This window comes from Condylostylus longicornis, unplaced genomic scaffold (assembly GCF_029603195.1).
Source record: "Condylostylus longicornis isolate FDR11 unplaced genomic scaffold, ASM2960319v2 ptg000005l, whole genome shotgun sequence".
Taxonomy (NCBI): Eukaryota; Metazoa; Arthropoda; class Insecta; order Diptera; family Dolichopodidae; genus Condylostylus; species Condylostylus longicornis.
Window position 1 is genome coordinate 4,155,382 of NW_026577974.1, and position 23,482 is coordinate 4,178,863.

Genomic DNA, 23,482 nt, shown 5'->3' on the forward strand with positions numbered 1-23,482 from the left:
GAGGTAATATTCTCTTGTATATTGTGAATATTAGAAATACTGATAATATTCACAATGGAACGAAAAATTAACTAAGATGTTCACAAGAGTACGGAATGAAGATATTCACAATTAAGTATGGAACGAACAGCTCCTTTAATATCCGATCCGATATCATACAAAAGAACTTTGACGTTTTTATGTCTCAGCATCACCAAGGGATTAAATTATTTAATAAATTAGCATGAGAAGATGATGAAAATAAATGGATGAATTTTTAATGAATTGCAATTAAAAATTTTATGTAATTTCTCACTTTTTAAGGAAAAGTACCAAATCTGTTTAAACAAAACAAAAATAACAATAATGAAAATTATCATTTATAAGAAAACAATAGAATTGTTTAAATTCAATAATAACACAAAACAAAAATTCAAGAGAAAAGAGAATTTTTTAAATTATTAAGTTGTTTTGCCTCAAATAATTGAAAAATTCATTAAAAAAACAACAAAACAAACCATAAAAGTAAAATGTAACAAGAGAGTGATTAATAACAAAAATAAACGTCAAATTTTTCAGATTTATAATTCAGATACACACTTACAAACCTAATAAAAGTAACAAGATCTTTGTATTTTTAAGTAATGTAATTTTTTTCCGAGTCTATTTTAGAGAAAGAGAGCAACAATTGCCTTTAAGCAAACTTTTAATTTATCATAAATTATAACATCTAACATTTTTTTTTGTGTTTTTATTTTTAACCGAAATCAAGATTGGTATCAAAATGAAAGAAGACATTTCTAAATTATTTAGTTATTTTAAAAATGGAAGTAATTTCCATTTATAGTAACAAAATGAAATAAAAACAAGAAAACTCAAATTTCAATTTCCCCATAGTTTTGTTCAACTTTAAATTTAGAAGAAATATAGACAATTTTTCCTACAAAAAAAAATTATATTTTAATAAAACCGACTTAAACATTTACATCCAATTATGAAACTAAATTTCTCAACAAATTTTGCTTGTAATTCAAAATATTCAATTGAAGAATGATTTTTATTTACTTGCACTCAAACTAGTATGATCAAACTTGTTTGTTCATTAAAGCTATTGCCAACATTATCTTTCTATTACAAAATTAATTTGACTGTATTGCAATCAATCACAAATAACAATTAATTGTAATCGATAATCATTAAGTAGGTATTTTTTTAAGCTTAAATTGATTAATTTACTTAAACCTTAAAAGTTAATTGAGTACATAATATCTATTGGAATTTAATTAATTTAATGTTAATAAAATTAAATATAATTTAATAAATTAAAAATTTTACCTGAGTTGTTGTTAAAAATTTATAAAAATAAAAGGGGGAAAAAATATCAAGTAATCATTAAATATCAATAAATCATTGTTGTTAAAAATTAATAAATTTTATGACATTTTTTTTTGTTGTCAATATTTTAAAAAATAATTAAACAATCAAACATGTTGCTTTACAATTTCTATTAATCAAACATGTTGCAAATAATTTAATTTGAATAATTTGAATAATTTAAATCTTGATGTCACACAATATATTAGTTGTTAAAAAAACAAAATCCAAAATGTCTTTTAATTTGAATACAATAAATTTTAGCTTGACTAATTGTGAAGCTCTTAGAAAATTTTAAATAATTGGAATGTTCACATTTAAATTTGATTTCCTATTTTGTAGTTTTCAAAATTAAAAATAACCTTCAATTAATAACAACAATGTTCAATTTTTTATGTTTTTTTATTTGGGATTTCTAATAGTACTTAATTATAGAAATCACCTTATTTTAAATCCAAAATTATTTCATTAAAGGAAAATATTTGTATTAAAAAGAATTTTATTATTAAGATTATTATTTTATTAAGAAGAATTTAAAATTTTCAGGGCCAGGAATTTCAACAAGCAATATAACAGTAATAAAAATATTTAAAACAATTTTGCATTCAATCAATCTCTTCCAGTATCAGTTATGAACTTTACTTATTAAAACCTGCCACACCAACATTAGTCACAATCAATCATCAAGGCCCATAGAGAAAGGAAAATAAGGTCACCAAATATATTCTGTTGACTGGAGATACTCGTACTTAAATACGGAATTAAATGTCACCGAACTTTTTTCTAACGTTTCATCCACCGAAATTTTTTCTAATGTTCACAGAGTCTAATTATCCCAAAACTTTACAACCATATGTAAAAAATGATATTAACATTGATTATGCCAGAGAACTCCTGGCCGAAGTCGGCAATAAATCGATTAATATAGGCCATAACGAACAGAATCCACCACAATTTTCATAATTATTATACGAACTTTGTAATATAACAATATGACAATGAACTTTGTCTTATAACAATACAAATTACAAAGATTGACAAGTTAAAATTAAAATTAAAATTTTTTAATTAAATTAATGAGTAGTTAGAGTAGTTGAGATTATACTATTAGTAACATTTGTTACAACAGTAACTTGTACTTTATATTAATAGTAAAAAACAAAGTAGGGATATGAGAATTTAATAAAAACATTAAAAATTCTAAGATATTAGCTGGTGTAATTACTGTTAAAATTAAAAAAACTGAATAAATTTTCAGAATTTCTTATAGCAATTTAAAAAATTATTTAAATTGCTATAAGAAATTCAAATTTTTATTTAAAGGCAAATGACACCATTAGTTAAACTTTACAAAAATTATACAGAGTTTGTTTCGCCTTGTTTTTTTATATTTTATGAACACAAGTAAAATTTAAATTTCATTTTATACTTTGATTTGCTTCTTTTCAAAGCTGAGCCCTAAAATTTAACAAAAACTTACACTTAACTAAAAAACGAAAAATTATACAAGAAAAAATTTAAAATGATTTGTGTTGCAAAATCAAATTATAACCATTTTTTGATGGAAGATAGATTTTTATAGACATTTTTCTCTACATAGCCTAGCTAGCACAAATACCATATTTTTCTCGGAAGAAAATAATAATAAATTTTAATAATTTGAATGTTGTTAAAACAAAAATTGCTTAAAATATAATTGAAAAACACAAAAATTCATTACTGCAATCTTGTAAAATAGCACAAGAGAATTCGTTGTCTAGCTAGAGGATCATATGATTAAGTTTCAACTCAGAAAACACTTTAAAAACTTTAAACAACAAATTTAAATTGATTTTTCATTTCTTTATGCATTTATGGTAGAAAATTATGGTATGAATTTTTGTAACATTTAAATTTTAATAATAGAATTACAGGAGTGGTTATACAATATATTGGAAAACAATAGACAATAAGTTATTTAATAAAAATATAATAAGGTAAGTAGGTTATGAATTTAAATATTATGAAAAAAGAAAAAAATGGAAAAAGAATAATTATAAAAAATTCTTTTCATGTTTTTAATTAACCACATTTCCTTGTCTTATTTGGCAACAGGTTAGAATTAATAAACCACTCAGTCATTTTCTATTGTTTGAAATGAAGATGGTTTGGCAAAGGGGTCCCAATATCAAAATAAAGGAAAATCTGGACTGATGTAACTCAAGAAAGTGTCCTAGGACCTTTTTTCTATCTCATTTATACTAGTGCCATTCCGCAAAATGATACTTTTCTGGCAATATTTGCAGACTATACAGTGATACTGGCAACTGGTAGAACAGTTGTAGGTTTAAGCTCAATGAATCTAAGTCAGTTTATTTAAACTATACAAATAACAAAGACGAACCGATTACCGTCCTACTAAACGGCTTAGAAATTCCATATGCCAACTAAGCAAAGTACTTTAGAATGACTGTCGATGCGAAACTAAAATGGAAAGGGAACGTTAAAAAAAGAAGACTGAACTGAATATTAAACTTAGGAAAATGTATTGCCTGCTAGGAAAGCAGTCCGTGCTCAATATTCATAATAAACTTTTCCTCTACAACCAGGCACTTGAGCTTGTATAGACTTACGGTATTTAGCCCATACTCAAGATAGGAAAATTAAAGGTTCTTAAAATCATTGCTAATGCGCCATGGTACGTAAATAACGATACTCTGCATCAAGACCTGAATGTGCGAACAGTCAAAGTGGAAAAAGAAAACATCCAATTAATCATCAATCAAGATTATTCCAGCATGTTGATCTCGAAACACTGGAACTTTTGGATGTTAGTCATGTGGTAAGACGTCTTAAACGTACGAAACCCCTTGAACTCATCGGCTAAGCAATATAAAATTTATAAAAGGGGACTCATCAATGTATCATGCACCCATAAACACTATTTCAAGTCAGAAGAATTGCTAGATGTGAATTAATTTCTTAGTTGCAACACAAAAAAAAAATTGTGAATTTATAGATGCTGCCACCAGATGGTACACTATACAAATAATTTTTAATCACAGATTTACTTTCTTCTTCTTGCTTCCATCAAATTTAAAAAGAAAATTTTTAACTATTTTTTTTTTCTGTTTGCAATTACTTTTATCGTATATGCACATAATTATAATGGTGTTAATAAAAATGTTAAAAATGCATGTAAAAATATTTAATAACACTAATTTTATTATTGTGTTTTTTTATTTTTTGACAAGAAAAACAAAAATAAAAACAAATAATTTTTATTGTAATTCGCACATAAAAAATAATTTATTGTTTTCAAATCCTAAACTAACATTGTGTGTATTTTCTTTCTGTGTATATTAAAAACAAGAACTTAATTTATTGCAATACTGCAAAAAAAAAATTAATAATAACAAAATAGTAAAAAAACACAAAAAATTTTGTACTCCGAAAGTTTTTTTATGCATAAGTTACTTGTAAAAATGATCGTATATTTGGTATTTGGTGGAAAATAGAGAAAAAGAAAAAAAAAAAACACTTTTAATTTACTTATTGTAAAGAATGTTTTAAAATTAGTACACCTGTACACTTGCTACTATGTGATTAACTATGTTTTTTTTTTACCTTTCTTTTTACAATTTTTCACTTTACAATAAACTTTTATATTACTAATTATAGGTATTTACAACTAGATGCACATAACACATACATAATAACATTAAATACAAAATTTTCTCATTTACATGCTATGATAACACACACACACTCATACACAATGATATAAGGAAATATCCCATTAATGAGAGAAGAGAAAAAAAAACATAAAAGATAACTTTTATGAGAAAAGTTTAATTAGCTTTTGTTATATCGTAGTAGCAGCACCATAGCAGTCAGTCAGGAGGTGTATACGATACTTTTTTGTTACGATAATATAGTGGTGGATTTACTTATACTTATATGGTAAAGGTAAGTAATAAAAAGGTTTTTTTTTTTCTTGGTATTTTTTTTTATTGCATACCGCAACAATAATATTGCTACAATGCAAAAAAAATGAAAAAAAAAAAATGGAAAAATCAAAAAGTTTTTCTCTTGATTCCGAGATATCTAGATTTCTTTCTACCCAACTCTAATAAAAAATTAAAAAAAAATTTTTTTATATTTTTGTTTTTTCTTTTTTTTTTTGCTTTGTGTACGCTCTTAAAGTTTTTTAATAATCACGTAAGTATTTGGAAGTTTTTGTAATTTTTTTGCATACAAATTATTTGGTATTGGTTTTTTGTTTTTCTATATATAAAAATGGTAAAATTAAGTGAAAATGGTGATGAAATTCAAAAAGGTGCAGGTATAAACAATGATAGTCCTTAATAGTTATAAGTTTCCTTTAATGTAATGTAGATAAAAGAGAGAGAGAGAGAGAGAGAGAGAAAAAAAGAGATAAGTAATAAAATTTAAAATACTATTAAGCATAAAATTATTTTTTATATTAAATCCTTTTTATATTAAAAACAATGATCCTTTGATAGTAAAAAAAAATTCATATTATCTTTTTTATTACATTATTACCAAAAAAGAAGAAAAAAATGCATACTTTTAGGGGCATATTATGAGAAAAATAATATTTTCACTGAGATTTTTAATATTTAAGACAGAGTATCTCGTATATAAGTGTACTGTTATATTCCATTGTAGTGAGTAGACAAAACTTTTGTGTTTTAGTCTTAAAGTCAACTCGACTGAATTTTTTTACTATTTAAAATTTCGAGTATAACTCCATGTTTGCCTAAGGTAGGCGCATTATTAAAAATGATTTAAAAATATCAAAATAACGGCTTTCTCATGAATAAATATAATGGTTTCGGAATTAAATTTAAAACTTTAACATTTCGCTCACTAACTTTTATTTAACTTTTAGCTAACTTAACACTACGTCTTTTTCTAATTTTAGCCCAGATGGGAACTATGTTAATTGAGCTGTAATTTGCTTTATAAGTAAATCTCCTATCCTGGAGTTGATCTCAAGTGGGTAATGTAAGCGCTGGCCTCGCACTCGCAGATGGGAGTAGAAGGGAAGTGGGCACAATAAATCCTTATACGTGGTGCAGTATACTACCACCCCGTTTGTACAAATCTACAACCTTAGAAATTCCTAAAATTTAACCATTTTGTTCATTCTTTTAGTTTGTAGGCAAAAAGCCCATAATTTTTGTTATATGTTTTCTTTTGTATAGAAACATATAAGCCGTTTTTCATATAACAATATCAACTAGTTTTTAAGATTGTTATTCAATGACCAGTTCAGCTATGACAATATGCTGTTCCGTATTATAGAATAGACGTACGAGTATTAAAAATTATACTGAAAATAAAATCAAAAACATAGGATATAAAAAATTTACTGTTAAATTTTTTAATCTTGAACTTTATAATAAACTACAATAATTGTTTTTTTTTTTTGTAATTCAATTTTTCCTTATAAATATTTTCCAATAAAAGTGCTATACCGTAAAATTAAAAGAAAAAGTCAAATTTTTAATTATAGTATTTTATTATTTTAATAACATGTTAATTAAATTCATTAAAAAAAAAAAAAAACAAAAAAAAAATTAATTCAATTTTATTTAATTTTGCAATAATTACTAACTTAATAATTATTTAATAATAATAAGAAAAAAAAAAGAGAAAAGATAACAGAGCGTGTGCTATAATTAAATGGTAGCTTTTTTTGTTCCCAAATATTGAAAATTTACGATCATAAGTATTTTTTTGCGCTCATGTTTAACTATGGGGTTCGAGAGGGTTATTTTTTTTCTTGCAATTTTATTTTTTGGTAAATAAAAAAAATATTATACTTGCTTTTTTCTCGTTGAATAAATTGAAGGATTCGCATTCAAATAATTATAAGTTAAAAAAGTGTTTATCTAGGTTTTTTAAAGAAAAAAATTAATTAATTTTTTTTTTAAATCACGCCATTTTTATATATTGATTTCACTTGAATTAAATTGTAGAAAATTATATGTGAATGTGTGCAATGTTTACTCTATATTTATTAACATTAAATGTGTTGAGAATATTAGTTATATTTAATATTGTGTATGTGTGTTATAAGTGAATTGAATTTCTAAATGTGTGTTATTGTCTAAGTTAATTTAACAGTACTTATTATAATTATGCTATAAAATTTTATTAATTTTTTTTAATGTTTTTAGATAAAATGAATTAAAGATTCATTCTGGCAGAAAAAATTTAAAATTCTGGCGCAAAATTTTCACCTTAAAACTGAACTCGAGCAACAGTAACTGAACATTTTCTAAGCAAACAATTTGCCAACATTGAGATTTGAGCGTATAAGAAATTTATCAGTTATTTGTATAATATAACTAGATCGCAGATTTAAATTAAATTTTATTCATCTGGCACTTCTATTAGCATTAATCTCATTTTTAATTTCTATGAGATTTATATACTTACATATTGGTAATAATAGCCTCTTTTACATAACAGTGATGATATTGTGAATGAGATTTGAATTGAATGTTTAACAATTAAATGCCACACATATTGCAAAATTTAAGATTTTAAATGCCTATTGAGTTAAGAGAAAATCAATAAAACTTCCCACAGTTCTTTTTATAAGTGTCTGCACAATAAGAAGAGCAACACAACACAAGCATGCATGACAATAAACTATATAAAATATATAAGAAATTTCTTTGTTTTTTTTCTTAGTGCAAGTTTCCAACAGATGTCACCACCATATTATATAAATCTTATAGTGACGTTAGTATTATTATGAGTGGCATAATAAAAAATAATATGTTCTAAAAATTCTGTATACTTACATATTTGTATATATGTATGTATAATGTATTGGATGGAATTGGATTGAATAAACAATATTATTGAGCATAAATGTATGTATGCATGCAATATTGTAACATATGTATATATATTTATTGTCAAATATTTACTATCATAAATTGAATTCAATCATTTTTTTTTATTATAATAAAAATCCTTGAATATTTTGTTGTTATATAAGAATTACTCGCAATATGTACATATGTATTATGTTGTATAGAGTAGATATGCTTACATTTTCATATATGTATGTATGTATGAATGTATGCACGAAGAAGTGGAACTAGATATGAAGAACAATGGAATGAAAAGTGTGCAACAAATCATTTAATATCGAATACAATATTTAAAATTTCATATTGCAGTAAAAAGTTATTTAAACTTTTATTATTCATTTTAGTTGCATTTTCCCGATTTAATACATAACACAAACATATACATATATTTAGGAAAAGAAAAGAATATTGATCGATCATATTGACTTTAACTATCCTCGAACTCCAGAGTAGTTCGAGGAGAGTTGAAAAATGAAAGAGAAAATTTGTAGCAGAAATTCTGTTATACACACATAAATGAGAATAGAAACTTAGCTACGAATTTTGACAATTATTTTCTGCATATAAAAATACAAATCCATTTACTAGAATAAATGTATACATAATTACTCGCAAATGCTTCTTTATGAAAGCAAAATAATGGCGAAATGTGTTATACACACGTTAAGATTCAGTTTACAATTTCAAAATGGAGCACATATACATTAAGGTATGGGTATAGACGTATGGTATCTATATAAAGTATAACTTCTATGTACGTATAACACTATACATATCATGTATATTATTATAGAAATTGTTTTACATATTTTGTTATATTGCTCAAATTAGATTTAAATATAGCATATTAAATTGTTATACATGTTATATGTAGAATAAGAAATTGAGTTGAAAATAAAGGAAAAATAAGTGAAATTGCGGCAAAAGCACCTAAACTATATACAACGTATATATGAGCATAGACAATAACTAATTCATTATATATGTACATAAATAGTGTTATATTCCATTGTAGATCGTGAGAATATATTTATACAAGAAAGAGAAACAATATAATCCGAACCGAATATTTTTTTACCAATTTCTAAGACGTACGTGTATTTATTTGCATGTGTCAAATTATTATGGTATTGTCGTGCATTAAAATATGTTTAAATTTTTTTAAACAATGGAAGAAACGCATACTGTAAATATTTTTTTATAACGAAATATTTTGTGTGTATGTAAGTATTTGGAGAATTTTCAAGAATTTTTCATTTCAAATGAACCAAACTATTATTTTTATTACACTTTTCGTATGTAAAAACTTACATATGTATACTGGCATGAATATTGAATATTTATGCATTCACAGGAATTTAATTTGGCATATGGTTTAACTATTTTCGCGATTTTTGACTCTTTTTTTTCCAACTATGTATTTTAAATTTTTAAAAAGAAATATCATGGTTGGTTATTCATAAATAAATTTCAATTTAATATTTAAAATTTTATGTCAAGTATGTAAGTAAGAAATTTTGCAATGAAGTAAAAGTAAAATGTTTATGAATTTTTTAATAAAATCCCAAAAATTTTGCAGTTTTAGCAGATTTTTTTAACTGTACGTATGTTGTATGGCCGGTATGAAAGAATTCCCCATTTCCGAATATCTGCACAATAACGAACATTTTTTCGAATTCATACCGAATGTTTTAATCGTCGAATTTTATTTTAATCTAATATTCTATTTTTTTGGAATGCCGAATTTAGTTTCTTTCATGAATTTCTGCAATACGAAATGAGTTTTTCCGAATTTCTGCAATACTTATTGAAAATTCTAACATTACTTTGAATCTAACAATTGGAATAACAACTTCTAAAATTTTTGTACTAGGAGGGCTTTTTAAGTTTTAATTTTCGATTTTTTTTTTGTTTCCCTAGATTTTAACTTCAAAAATATGCAAAAATTTAAATTTCTAAATTAGATTTTTTTAAGAATTCAAGGACAGTAAAAGTAAAAAATATTCAAAATTTCGATTTTTATCCAATCCGATTTCATAACGATATATACGAGTATATACAGTCGAACACGTTTGTACTTATACGCACACCAAATTTTTTGTGCTTGTAAAATTTTTGTGTTATTAAACTATTTGCGCAGTAGTGTCACAAACATTATGAAGAAATAGAGAAATTACATGTGAGCAAAACATATTGTGTGTATTTAAAGAAGTTTTGCTCAAATATGCGCCTTATAATTAAGCGTGTTCGATTGTATATAAATCGATTTATATATAAAGATAACAAAAATGTTTAAAACTCTTCAAAAAATATTTAATAATCAATTTATATTCAATTTATTAAAATAATTAATTTGTTTTGGAAATATTTAATATTATTCACAAAAAAAAAAAAATAATTAGTGGTTTCAACTTTATCTCGTAATAATTATAACAATAAAAATTTTAATAATTTATTTTTCTACTTATAATATTGAAAATTTATTAAAATATTCATGTAAGTTTGTACGAGTATGTATAAGTAAATATTTTAAAAATTCAATAAAAATCAGTTAAGAAATAATTTTTTTTTTTAATGATCACACAAATTTAATTTAAGAAGCTTTAAAATTTAACAAAAAAGTAAAAAAAAGCGCAGAAATTTAAAAAAAATTTATGTAAAATAATAAACTCCCATTTAATACCAAATAAGGTTAATTGCATAAACCAATCGTTTCAACATGCACCAAAAAAAATCAAAACAAAAATTAATAAGAAAAAAATTATTCGCGATACGGGAGTTTTGTTTTCAGTTTTGTCTTGTCTTTTTCTTTAATGACCTTGTTTTGCTTTTCAATTTTATTAAAATTTTTATTCTTAAATTTTTTTCTTGGATTGCCACATTGACAAGGGTTTTTATATCGGTTTTCAATTTTGGTGGGTACCTGCTAAAAAACTTTTTCAACTAAACAGTTAAATGTAGACCCAAATGTCAAGTTGACATATCTCAGTCATGCAATTACGTATTTGAATACAAAAATAAACAATAATTATTTAATTTAATAAATTAAATAATTTGTGTCATAAAAATTAAATGATGCCAATAATAATTAATTTTACTGTTATAATTGGTATTGTGAATTCAAAAAATTGTGTTGTGATAGTTATTGTGATGATAATTTTGTTATATAATAATAAACATGAAAATTCATTGACTATCGTATTTTCTGATTATATACGAATACTAACTACTCGATATTTCAATACTAATTACTTCGAGGAATCGAAGTAACTATGGTTACTTGTAGATCAAAGCTCAATACTCGCATAAAATCTTTCATATTGTCTCGTTATGTATCGAGTATTATTTTTTTAAACGTGGTTAAAGAGATAATCAGAATGTGACAGACAAATATTAAAAAAGCACAAAGTAATTGACAAAATACCACAAAATAATTGGATTGCACATCCCTAATACTTTTCCCATTCAAAAAATTAAATAAGAGAGTGAGAGGTGAGAGCATTAAATAAATTCCTTGTAAAAATCAACAATGATATTCATGCTATATACACTCATTCAATCATCTATTACAGATATTCAACATTCGGAGAGGTATTCTTAAAAGAAGAGAGAAAACTGTCAAATCACTAATAAACGTCTGCCCCCAATTAAAATATTTTTGATTAACATATGTAATTAAATAATTCAATTACAAAAAAAATAACACATTTTAAACAGTTTGGTAGCTCTATGAACAGTAAACACTGGCATGATGCAAATAAAATATTCTGTACGTTAAGCTGTACAACTCTTTTTCCTTTTCCCTTCTTTTGCTTTGATTCTTTTTTTTTACCATTAAAAATTCAAATTGAATACAATGTAAAGTTGAATTCCTGCATAAAATGCGTCGTAGTGCGAATTCTCAATGAAAAAAACCACCTGTGAAGTTTTTATTTATGCTTTCATTGAACACAAAAAAAAAAAAGATATCAGAATTTTTTTTTTGTTTTCTTAAAATATACAAATACACAAATAAAATATGTATGCATGTATGTGTGTATAATAATTTTGTAGTTAATTGTGTTAAGGTGTTTTAAATATTTCGGTGGTTCTTTTTTTATGATTTTTGTGCTCTTTTATTTATCAATAAAACAATTTTTTTTATCAAATGTGCGCGGTTAACAAAAAAAGAAATACATAAAAAAATTTTAAGATAATAAAAATAGTTGGGTCTAGTAAATTTTATTGATTAGATTTTAAAAAATTATTTTTTATTTATAAATTTTTTTTGTTTTTGAATTTCAATGACTTTTTGGCAATGATTATAAAAAAATTTTTTGTGAATTTTTAATAATTTAAAAATACTTAATTTATTGAAAGCGAAATGTCACTGTAATTGAGTGAAACAAACGGGAAATAACTCGAAAGGAAAACAAAATAATTTACGAGATCAATAATGTAGATTTACAGAATTAAAGAGTATAGTTTTTTGAGAGATTTCTTGCCATTGATATTCTCATACTCATGTAGTACTCAATGATTCTACATGTAGCATTGATACTCTCATAGGTATGTAGTACTCAAAATTCAAAAAAAAAATGTACTTAATTATAATTGAAAAAGTATATCGTAGTTGTTGTTTTGACACAGTAATTTGACATTTCATCTGAATTTTCTGCTAATTCACAATAGCATAAAATTTTTGATTTTCTCAATATACAAATTAGGTAAATTTTCAGGTTTAATGACACGATAAGTAGCATAATATGTCTTTTCGCATTTACTTGAAATGGATTTTCTCTAAATGTCCAAATGTGCGAATAATAAAATTTTTAACCAATTTGAATTAACTTAATCGTTATCACTAATACACTTGCGTCACTTCTGCGTCACGTCTTTACATTGAGCGGAATTGAGCAAATAGGTTGAAACTTTGAGAAATTTGTAAACATTGAGTCGAAATTTTATTAATATTGCGATTTAACTGTTAAGTTCAGTTAATATAAAATTTTTAGGTCAGATAATGAATTTATTTTTTATTTACACATCAATTATTGAGATGTGTTGAAAAATATTTCATTTTTATACAGCGCACAACAACTAGTAACAAGAGACAATAATTTTCTCTTAATAATATTTACTTTACCAATTAATAGGTATACTAAGTACTTGAATTCATATGATATACTCGTAAAAAGCAAGATTGTCCGTGATAATTGAAGTTATAAAAAATGAAAACAAAAACAAAAAACAGAGAAGTGAAATTTTTTGTTGTTTTTTGCTTTAAAGTTTAATGACTGGTGGTTATTATTATGGGTGACATAAAATTAACAATGATAATCTTCGAATGCGTTCATAAAAAAATTTTTTATACCTTAAGTACAATACGCGAGTACATACGTGAATATTTGTATTTGTATTTTACGACTCATTTATAAAAATATCAACAATTTTTTTTTTATAATCGAATCTACTTGAGAACTTTAAAAAATGATGATGATTTAAGCACAAAAATATTTTACTTAAATGAAGAAAAACAAAAAAACTTGGAAGTTACACAATTGTGAAAAAATAAAGTAATTATTAAACGATTACGATTGGATTAATAATTGAGTGGTTGGCATTTTCTTTCCTCTTATAAAAATAATAAAATAATAAACACAAACAAAAAACAACGTAAAAAAAAAGAATTAAAGGTAATTTTTATTTTCATTTAAAAGCAAAACTAAAATGTATAATAAATAATTGAAATTTCTGGTTGATACTGCCATTAGTTTTTTTTTAATTGCTTGGAACCTATAAAGTGTTAGTAAAAAACCACTTAACCTTATTATGAAACAGAAATAGTAAAAAATTAAGAGTAAAAAATATTTTAAAAGTGAAATTGTCATTCTCTTATACAATTATGAGTGAGACTGAGAGAATACTGGAGATCTTTGCTGCCTGGAAAAAATTTAGTCTGTTTTTGTTCTGTGCCCTATTTATGAGAGATATTAATATTACCGTTTATAACTGTTATACATAAATATGTAATTTTAATACCGAATATATTGAGCCATTCGCACTGATTTACCGAAAATACCCCATATATACTTATACATATGGGATAATACATTTACTATTATTTTCAATTACATCAACAATTGATTATTAATAAGTGATTATTAATAATTGTTCCATTTAACATAGTTACTTATACTTGTATTCAATAATGTAATCAGAAACATTTCTCAATTTCATTTTTAATTTCTAAAATACTCTAGTACTTGTAATAACTATAAAATTTATTGGTTTATTTTCATAATTACTTTTAAATTTCATAAATTAAAATATCAATGTTATGAGATAATTTTTAAAAAATATTAATAGTTGAATTAATATTGTTCATTAAATTGAATAAGTAGTTAAAAATGAATTTCTGTTTAATTTAAGTAATTTATAAAAAAATTTAATTAAAATAATAATTAAGGTACTGAATTTAATTAACAAGTACTTATGAATATATAATAAAGTACTTATTAACGAAAATTAATAAACAGGTAAAACACAAGTAAAAAAATATGAGAGTAATAAAATAAGACCTTTTTTTTTTTAGGAAATTTAATACTAATATAAAATGAGGAAATTTTTTGAGTACTTATACACAAAAAATTTTAAATTAGTTCTATTACTTATATAGGTAAACAAATCTGTGGCTTTAAGGAATAACTCATTAAAATCACAGTCTTTATATTTATTTTTACTCTTAATTTATTTATGGATTCAGAATCTAATACGTTACACGAGCTAAATTTTGACAGATTACGTTATATATCAATAATATAAAGTACTAAAAACTCCGACTTAAGTAGTTATTATTTACAACCACAGAAATACTTATTCAAATAAAGTCTACATACGTATACAATTAAAATAGAATAATGGAAATAGAGGAATGTTTTTTTTATTTTTTGTTGTTTAAATCAAAATATTTGAAAAATTCTATCTGACTGTATCTAGTATAGATAACGAACTTGTTCTATTTTTTTTTTTTTTCAAATTTATTTTAAATTTATAAAGTATATATAAAAATTTAGATACCAATTGGAAATTACTTAAAAAATACCTTTATTCTTTTCAAATTATTTATGTATTCAATTATTATGCCATTAGGAAAATTAATAATTATTTAAAGTAATGAGTAGATAAAATTGACTGGAATGTAAGTTTTGAGTAGCATGTTACGAGTATGAGCTGATAAATTTCATTATTATTATTGATATTATGTTGGTACATTAATGGTTGTCTAACAATTATGCGTATGCATGTTAGAACTATAATGTTTTTTATATTTTGAATATCTTATTTTGAAATTAATTGAAAAAGCATGACGTTATTGACGTTTAATTTTTGTTTTAGTGTACTTAATTATAATCAAATAAGTTGGAAACCTTTATTCTCTCTCTATATTTCAAAATTAAAATTATCATTTTCTTAATCAGATTTGCCAGTTTTGAAATGTTTACAAAACTACCTGAATTTTCTGTAAGCATATTATGTAACTCAGTGACATTTTTGAGTAAAATGAAATACGTACTTATTATAAAAAAAATTCTCACACGGAAATTACTCACTCATACTCTCTTCTCATACGATAAGTACAAAATCCTATTCCTCTCAATAGGAAATTTTCTATCACCTACAAGATTTCTTATTGAGAGGTTATTTTTCCTATTTTAATGGTTTCCTAATATTATTAATTAAAATAATGAATAACAATTAAATGAAAGAATAAAATAACTAGAATTTTACTTTTAAAAACGTGAAAATAATCTAAGCACCACATGAATTTGGTGGAGAAATGTCACAATACAAAATATATTTTCATTAAAATCTTATTAAAATTTATAAAAAATCAATGAACGCAAAAAAATTCTTACCAATTCACTTGGGCTTTGTCTTAATCCATTTGATATTCCTCTTACATTACTGTTATTGTTATTATTATTATAATTATTATTATACATTACATTATTATTATTATTTCTAGATTTCATAGCTGTTACAACACTTGCATTATTATTATTGCTATTATTATTATTATTATTATTATTACTAATAATATTATTATTGCTACTACCACGTATTGGTGGTGGTGGTGCAATACCTAAACTTCTTGCTGGTCTACCATTATTACTGTATTCATAATCATAATTATTAGGTGTATCATACATTGATGCTGGTCTTGGTCTATTAATATTAACATTATTATTATTACCAATTCTATCAATAGAATGTTCTCTATCTCTTAAATATCTTCTATTATTATTATCAAGTTGATCTAATGACATATGTGATGCATATGGTGATGGTGGTGATAAACGTCCACCAATACCTCCACTTATAACATTACCAACACCACCAACACCACCACCGATATTATTATTATTTAAATTACGTGTTGATGATGATATATTATCATGTTTTTGTGACCATCTTAAATTACTTGATGCATGATTTGGATGTGGTAAAGAATATGAACTCCTTTGACCTGGTACATTCCATTTACTTGTACTACTTGGTGGTGGTGGATATTGATGATGATAAACAATTGGATTTGGACCAGATGATGCAATTGTTGTTAAATTACTTGAATTATGATCACGCCACATTTTTATAAGAAAAATTTTTTTGTTTTGTTGGGTTTTCTCAGTACAATTGGTAAAAGTGGTAATTTATTGGTTTAATTCGAGAAAATTGAAAGTAATTGTTGTTATAGTCTCAATTTTTTTAATTGTAATTTTTATAATTTATTTAATAATTATAATTAAAAAAAAAATGAAAATTTTTTTTTTGAAATTTTTGAGTTTTTTTTAAGTGTAATGACTAGAAATTAAACCTTAAAAATTTACTACTTATATTTTTTGTTTTTGAATTTTATGAAAGTTTTCTCTTTTGTTTTTTTTTTACATGTATGGGTGCTTCTCTTTTATTTCGATTTCATTTGCACTTCTTTTTAGTGTTATGGCACAATAAATACTTTTTAATAATTTTAACATTATTTTTAAATCGTAAAAATTTATTAATAAGAGAGAAATGTTTTTTTTGAAAGAAATTGTTATACAAGCCTAAAAATAATAAAGAAAATTGTTTTTTTAAATTAATTAAATTTTAAAACTTAAAGCCTTTAAGGCAGTCTTTAACACTAAAAACATATGTAATGGGTTTTTCAGCTCATATTCAGCTCAATATAACACTTAAGTTAATAATGACATTTAAGTATCTAGTTGTTATGTAATTTATTCACAGGAATTAATTAAATTCAACGGTTTTTCTCTTTTGCAGACAATAAATTATTCAAATGCATAGCCTATCTGTCATTGCAGGTTACATTTAAGAATATTTCTCAAATTTGTTGATAATTGATATCAAATAAATGAGTTAAAATAATGTGAGAGACCACTTCTCTGAGAATTAGTTCCGAAAATAAGTACTCATTATTGAAACAATTCACAATTGAATTAACATTTTCTTCTGAATTTCTCTATATTTACATATTTGAGATAAATTGAGCATTAGTAGAATTTTATTTTTAAAAAAAGTTGTCAGATTCGGTAATTGAATTACTACTTTTAACACACCTTCAAATTTTTAAATTATAATTAAATAACATTTGGCACTCATTACATACTTATATTACAAATGTGAATTTGATTGTTGAAAAAACTCTATATAACTAACTACTTAAAATATGTTACTCTCCTATATGAAAATGGCATAAAAACCCTATAAAAATGAATTATTCGCGCTCTTTAACTTTTGATTGCTTCTGTTATTAAAAATTGTAGAAATTCTTGAACTTTTTTTAGACCATTTCTCATTTTTCATTACTATGTATACGAATATATGATGTAATAATCAAAATAACAAAAAAATAAAAAATCTTAATGTAGAGTTTCCACAAAAAAAAAAATTTTTTAATGATCAAATCAAGGTCAATAAATTTAATTTTAGTCAAAAGTTAAAATAAGCAAAAAGAGCATAAACTCAAACAAAAACAAAAAAAAAAAACAAGTCGGAGAGTTCTTTATGACATTTTGCCGATAGTGTGTGTGGAATGTGTGTAAATTGAAAAGCAATAAAAAAGAGAAGAAAAATATTAATAAATTAAATTTTTTTTCTTATTTTTGCTGGGACATTGGAAAACTTTTAAAATAATTTTTATAATGAAGGACATGAAATTTTTTTGTGTTTTTGTCTCTTCCCCCTTGGAAATAATTTCTGTTTTCTTATTATAATTAGTAAATTTAATGTAGAATTTCTATTCCGATTGAAGGTTCATGGATTCACACATGTTAAAAGAAATAGATTCTTTCCGTTCTATGTTCTTCGAGATCTAAGGGTGTAAATGTTCATAGATATTTATTAAATTATAAACACCTAACTTATATATGATTATTTTCTGTCATATTTATTGAAAGAATAAATATTTTAAATATTTCAAAAAAATTTAATTTACATTTCTAACACCAGATGGTTTTTAATTCCAATGAATGACAATTTTTCTTAAATTTTTATATTGAGTGACTTATGGTTCATTTAATACATATAAAAAAAATCATCATCGAGTGATCGCACTAAAATTCATTCAAATTGAATTTAATAAAAATTTTTACGGTTTTTGAGCAAATTATACTTGCTCAAAATTGTATTTATGCACTTGTACAAGAAAATATTTAATTATTTTAATTATTGCTACATTTGTTTTTCAATTAAACACGTTTCTTGAACTTTTATGTAAATAAATCGAAGATAATTAAAAGAAAAGTGAATGTAAAATTTCATTTCTTAGTGAAGTAATTATAGAAATAACGAACAATAATTGCAACGAATTGATTAATGTGTGCGACGAGTGTACAATTGTGAACGATTAAGGTCAGATATTTAAATAAATAATAGAGATTAAAAATTTGTCATTAATATCTTTCATTTTTCTCTGAATTTACAGAGCTTTGAGAATTTAAATTTTAATTTATATCCTTCTCCTGAATCTTGATTATAAAATTGTTCTCATGATAAAAACAATTGAATGAGAGATAATATATGTTTATAAATTGTACTTCATTTTAACGACAGCTCGACTTTGGGGTGAGAATTTAATCTCAGTAAGTGAGTGTCTTAAGTTTTGTTCAAGTAATTTATTCAACATAAAGAAGTAGTAATTATAACAATTTTTTAATTGAGATTATTGAGAATAATAATTTCAGTTCTATTAATATATTCATATGTATAATAATTTATATAAATATAAATCTTGTAAAACATCTACAAATTTTATATATGTAGCACATACTGTTGTTTGCCTGTGAATTTTAAATAACTATTTCATTTGATATTTTTAAATTGAAATATAATAACTTATATAAATTCAAAATATCATTACTATTAATTTATAATAATTAATTTTTAATTTAATGTATTTTGTATATAAGTACGTTATTTCTACAAAAATATTTGATTTATTTAAAAAATTATAATTAAATTTTAGTTATTCTTTCAATCAATCAATATTTTTTTGTATAACATTTGTAATAAATGTTCTATTCTAAAATAGTTTACAGTTTTAAATTGTTCTCAACTGGCTAAAACTGGATAATTTATAATTAAATATTAAGTATGTAATTATATATTATATATACATATACATATTTTCCTGTTAATGAATTATTTTAATTCCTATGAAATAATTTTTGTAAAATTATTTAGAAAATAATAAAATAAATTGATTAATTGATTTAAATTTTTTCTATGAACTAAGTATTTGTTATACAAGTAAATGAGTACCGTAAAATATTATTAATATAGCATTTTGTTAAATAATTTATTTTATAATTTTTCATAAGTCTTAAACTGAAATTAATTAATCAGTAATTTTTTGAATATTTTATTATAATAATTAAGGCGTTTTTTAATTGATTTTTATTTAAAAATCCTGGAAAATATTATTTTATTAAAAAATAATTAAAATTTTTTTAGAATAGGATAGCAGCTATGTATACTTAAATTTGTAATAATTTTGCCTCTAATTCAAGAATTTTTTGTCCAACTTAATAATGGGTAAACTTAACAGGTGATGAAATGAGCTAAAATAAAAGCTTACAAGGAACAAGGGTTATTAAACTCCAAAATTTCTTCGAAACTTGGCAGATCTGTATCAATTGTACGAAATGTATTTATTTTAAATTTTTCCTCTCAAAATTAATATATTATTAAAATTGAGCAATTATATTATTTTTTAGTTATAAAATTTTAATAATGATTTTTTTTATTATTTTATTATTTTAAATATCAATTTTACTATTGTAAATTTATTGTTCAATATACAAAAATTTTAAGGTTAACAATATTCACAATCTTATTGTTTTGTTTTGTCATTAAAGTATTGCCGTTTTTGTTAAAAGAAAGCCGTGTGATATAATAAAAATTTCTTTTGTCACTTGAAAAATGTAAGTATAACAATAAATTTTATTCAAAATTTTAAATTTATTTAAATCTCTTTTAAAATCACAATAACTTGGAAAATAATAATAGATATTTATTTTTTTTTTTAATTCAGTGAAAGAAATTTCACACAAATACAGTTAAAAACTCTTTCTTTATTTCGCTTACTATAAGGTATAACTATTATGCTTAGTAGATATTAAAATTTCCATTTGAATTAATATAACAATTTTAGATTTATTTTATTTTATAGGTACATACATACATATGGATTAAGTATAATTTTCAATTTTAAATAATTATGTCAAAGAAAATGTAAATTTATTGTAATAATTTTTTTGCTTTGCACTTTTTTTTTAGAAATTTAGATCGTAAATCATATAGAAACAATATAAATCTAAATAATAAATACAGAAAAAAAATAATAATAATAATTAATAATGATCATAAAATAACGGTATAATACATTTCTCTATTTTTTTCTTATTATTTGTTCGTTTTCTATTTTTATGTCATATGCACAGAGAAAAAAATACAACAGTATTTACACTAATTTTAAAAAAAATTGCAATAAATATTTTAATAAATTAATGTTTTTAAAATAAAATTTAAACAGGTATATGAATGTATAACAAGTTATGTAGATATGTATAACATGTTATATTTAAAATAAACAATAAATAAAAAAAGAAATCAATAAAATAAACAGAAACAAAAATTCAAATATTTGTGCAATGTCGCCAAAATTATAACAATATTTTTAGTATGCATAAATGTATAACTGTTTTAACATACTGTCACATAATATTATTTGTTACTGTTTATTTATAAATTGTATAACAATAACATAACAGTTATATTTTTTTTCTTTTAATAATATTCTCAAGATATTTTCACACTTTATTTCTTCATTCCATTCGACTTATGTATTGCATAAGCATATTTAATTTATGCAACATTTACATATGTAGTTTTAAGCCTTTAAATATAGTTTTAATTTCATATTAAATTCAATTTTAATGTTATTTACTCGTATATCGTAACAATTAGGAATTATATATTATATGCATAGGATAACAATGGTATATATGAATGCAAAAATTATGCATTGAATACTATAAATTGCAGTGACAACATTTTTATATAATTTACACTTTATTTGCAGTACAAACAATGGTAACACTTTGTATTTTTTTGACATAATAAGAAAAATGAAATTTTTCGATTTATTTACCACGATACTGTCAACTAAATTATAAAAAAAACAATAACCGAAATAAAATACTGTATGTAATGTTTGAACGTTTATTTATGCACATATGAAATTGTTATACGTATACATGTTTTAAAAACTGGGTGCGGCAACATATTAAATTTTTTCATAATTTATTTATTTATTCTTTAATATATAAAAAAAAAATTGTAATTTAATTTAAATGAACTGCTAATAAGGTATCAAATTACACAAATATTTTTGCAATTCTAATTCTAAAATCATGTATAATTTAATAAGTAAATATAACAATTCTATAAATTAGAATAATAATGATTAATAATTTAATTTATAATAAATTTTATGTATGAATGCGCAAGAGAAAATTATCACTTCGTAATTTGTGTATATTTTTTATTATATATTAATTTAAAAATATAAAAAAAAATACGATATAATCACTAAATAAATCTTAAAATATAAGAGTTTGTAGGTACCTTCTTATTAACAAAAAATAAATAATTTAAATATTACGGTATTTAGATTGTAAGTACGATCGTACACATATCGTATGTGCGTATTGTTTTTTAACGTAACATCATTTCAAAATTAGCAGACATACGATAACTGTAGCAGCTTACGATTCGACACATACACAGTTTTATGCGCGTTCGATTGTTTTCGAGTATACTTAATTTTTCTTTTTTAAAAATAATTTTAAAATTATTTTTTTTTATATTTAAAATATAAAAGTTAAACTTAAATTATTTTTACAAATTTTCGAAAAAAAATTTCAAACGAAAAATTATTAATATTTTTTTTTTTCATAAAAATTAAAATTTTTTTTTTATTTTACTTTTGAATATTTTTATAAACAGATTTTTTTTTTTTTAAAGAATTTATAAACAAAAAAAAAAAAACAAAAATTCCACAAATTTTTCTGTTTGGTTTCTGGTTTTTTTTGTTTTTGCTCTAACTTGCAAAATTCATAAAAAAAAATACACATAAAATTAATTAATTTCAAAATTTTTAATATTATCTCGACTCTCGATATATTTTGACACTTCCCGCAGAAGTGTGATAGGGGGAGGGAGAAAACACACAGAAAAACAAAATGTAAGTAAATATTTAAGAAAAAAAAAACAAGTGACAAAAAAATTAAAAGCACAAAACACAATATTTAATGAATATTTGACAAGATAAATTAAAAAACAAAAAAAAATTAAAACAAAATTTTTGTCTTCAAATAATAATAAAAGCGCGCTAAAATATACGCGACACCGTATATCCGAAAAAAAAAAATACAATTAACAATATTCTTAAGCGATCCAATACAGCGTAAGCTCGGTAATAAACTGAGCGCGGGAGCATAACTTTAACTATTTTTTAGCTTTTCCTTTTCTTGTTTTTTTTTTTTTTTAGTTTCTTGTTTCATTTTTTTTTTGTATGTTTATTATTATCAAAATGTATGTAATGGAATACGAGGGTTAAATGAGTAGATAATATTAGTAAATTTTGATTTTGGAGTAATGTAAAAATAATTGAAATTGGTTTATTCTCA

General features: G+C 23.0%; 1 protein-coding gene across 3 annotated transcripts in view; it reads right to left on the bottom strand.

The window, feature by feature from the left end:
- The window catches only part of LOC129616151 (germinal center kinase 1), a 69,114-nt gene extending 46,388 nt beyond the window's left edge, over positions 1-22,726 (bottom strand). Inside the window, exons 1-2 of one of the 3 annotated variants that reach the window (XM_055531643.1) lie at positions 22,456-22,726; positions 16,148-17,335 (exon numbers count right to left, since the gene is read on the bottom strand). In XM_055531643.1, coding sequence (XP_055387618.1) covers positions 16,148-16,879 — 732 coding nt within the window. In that variant the 5' untranslated portion in view covers positions 16,880-17,335; positions 22,456-22,726. Of the gene's footprint in view, positions 1-16,147; positions 17,336-22,418 lie in introns of all 3 variants that reach the window. The other 2 variants (XM_055531638.1, XM_055531649.1) reach the window with 2 other exon arrangements.
- Positions 22,727-23,482: the final 756 nt, after the last annotated feature.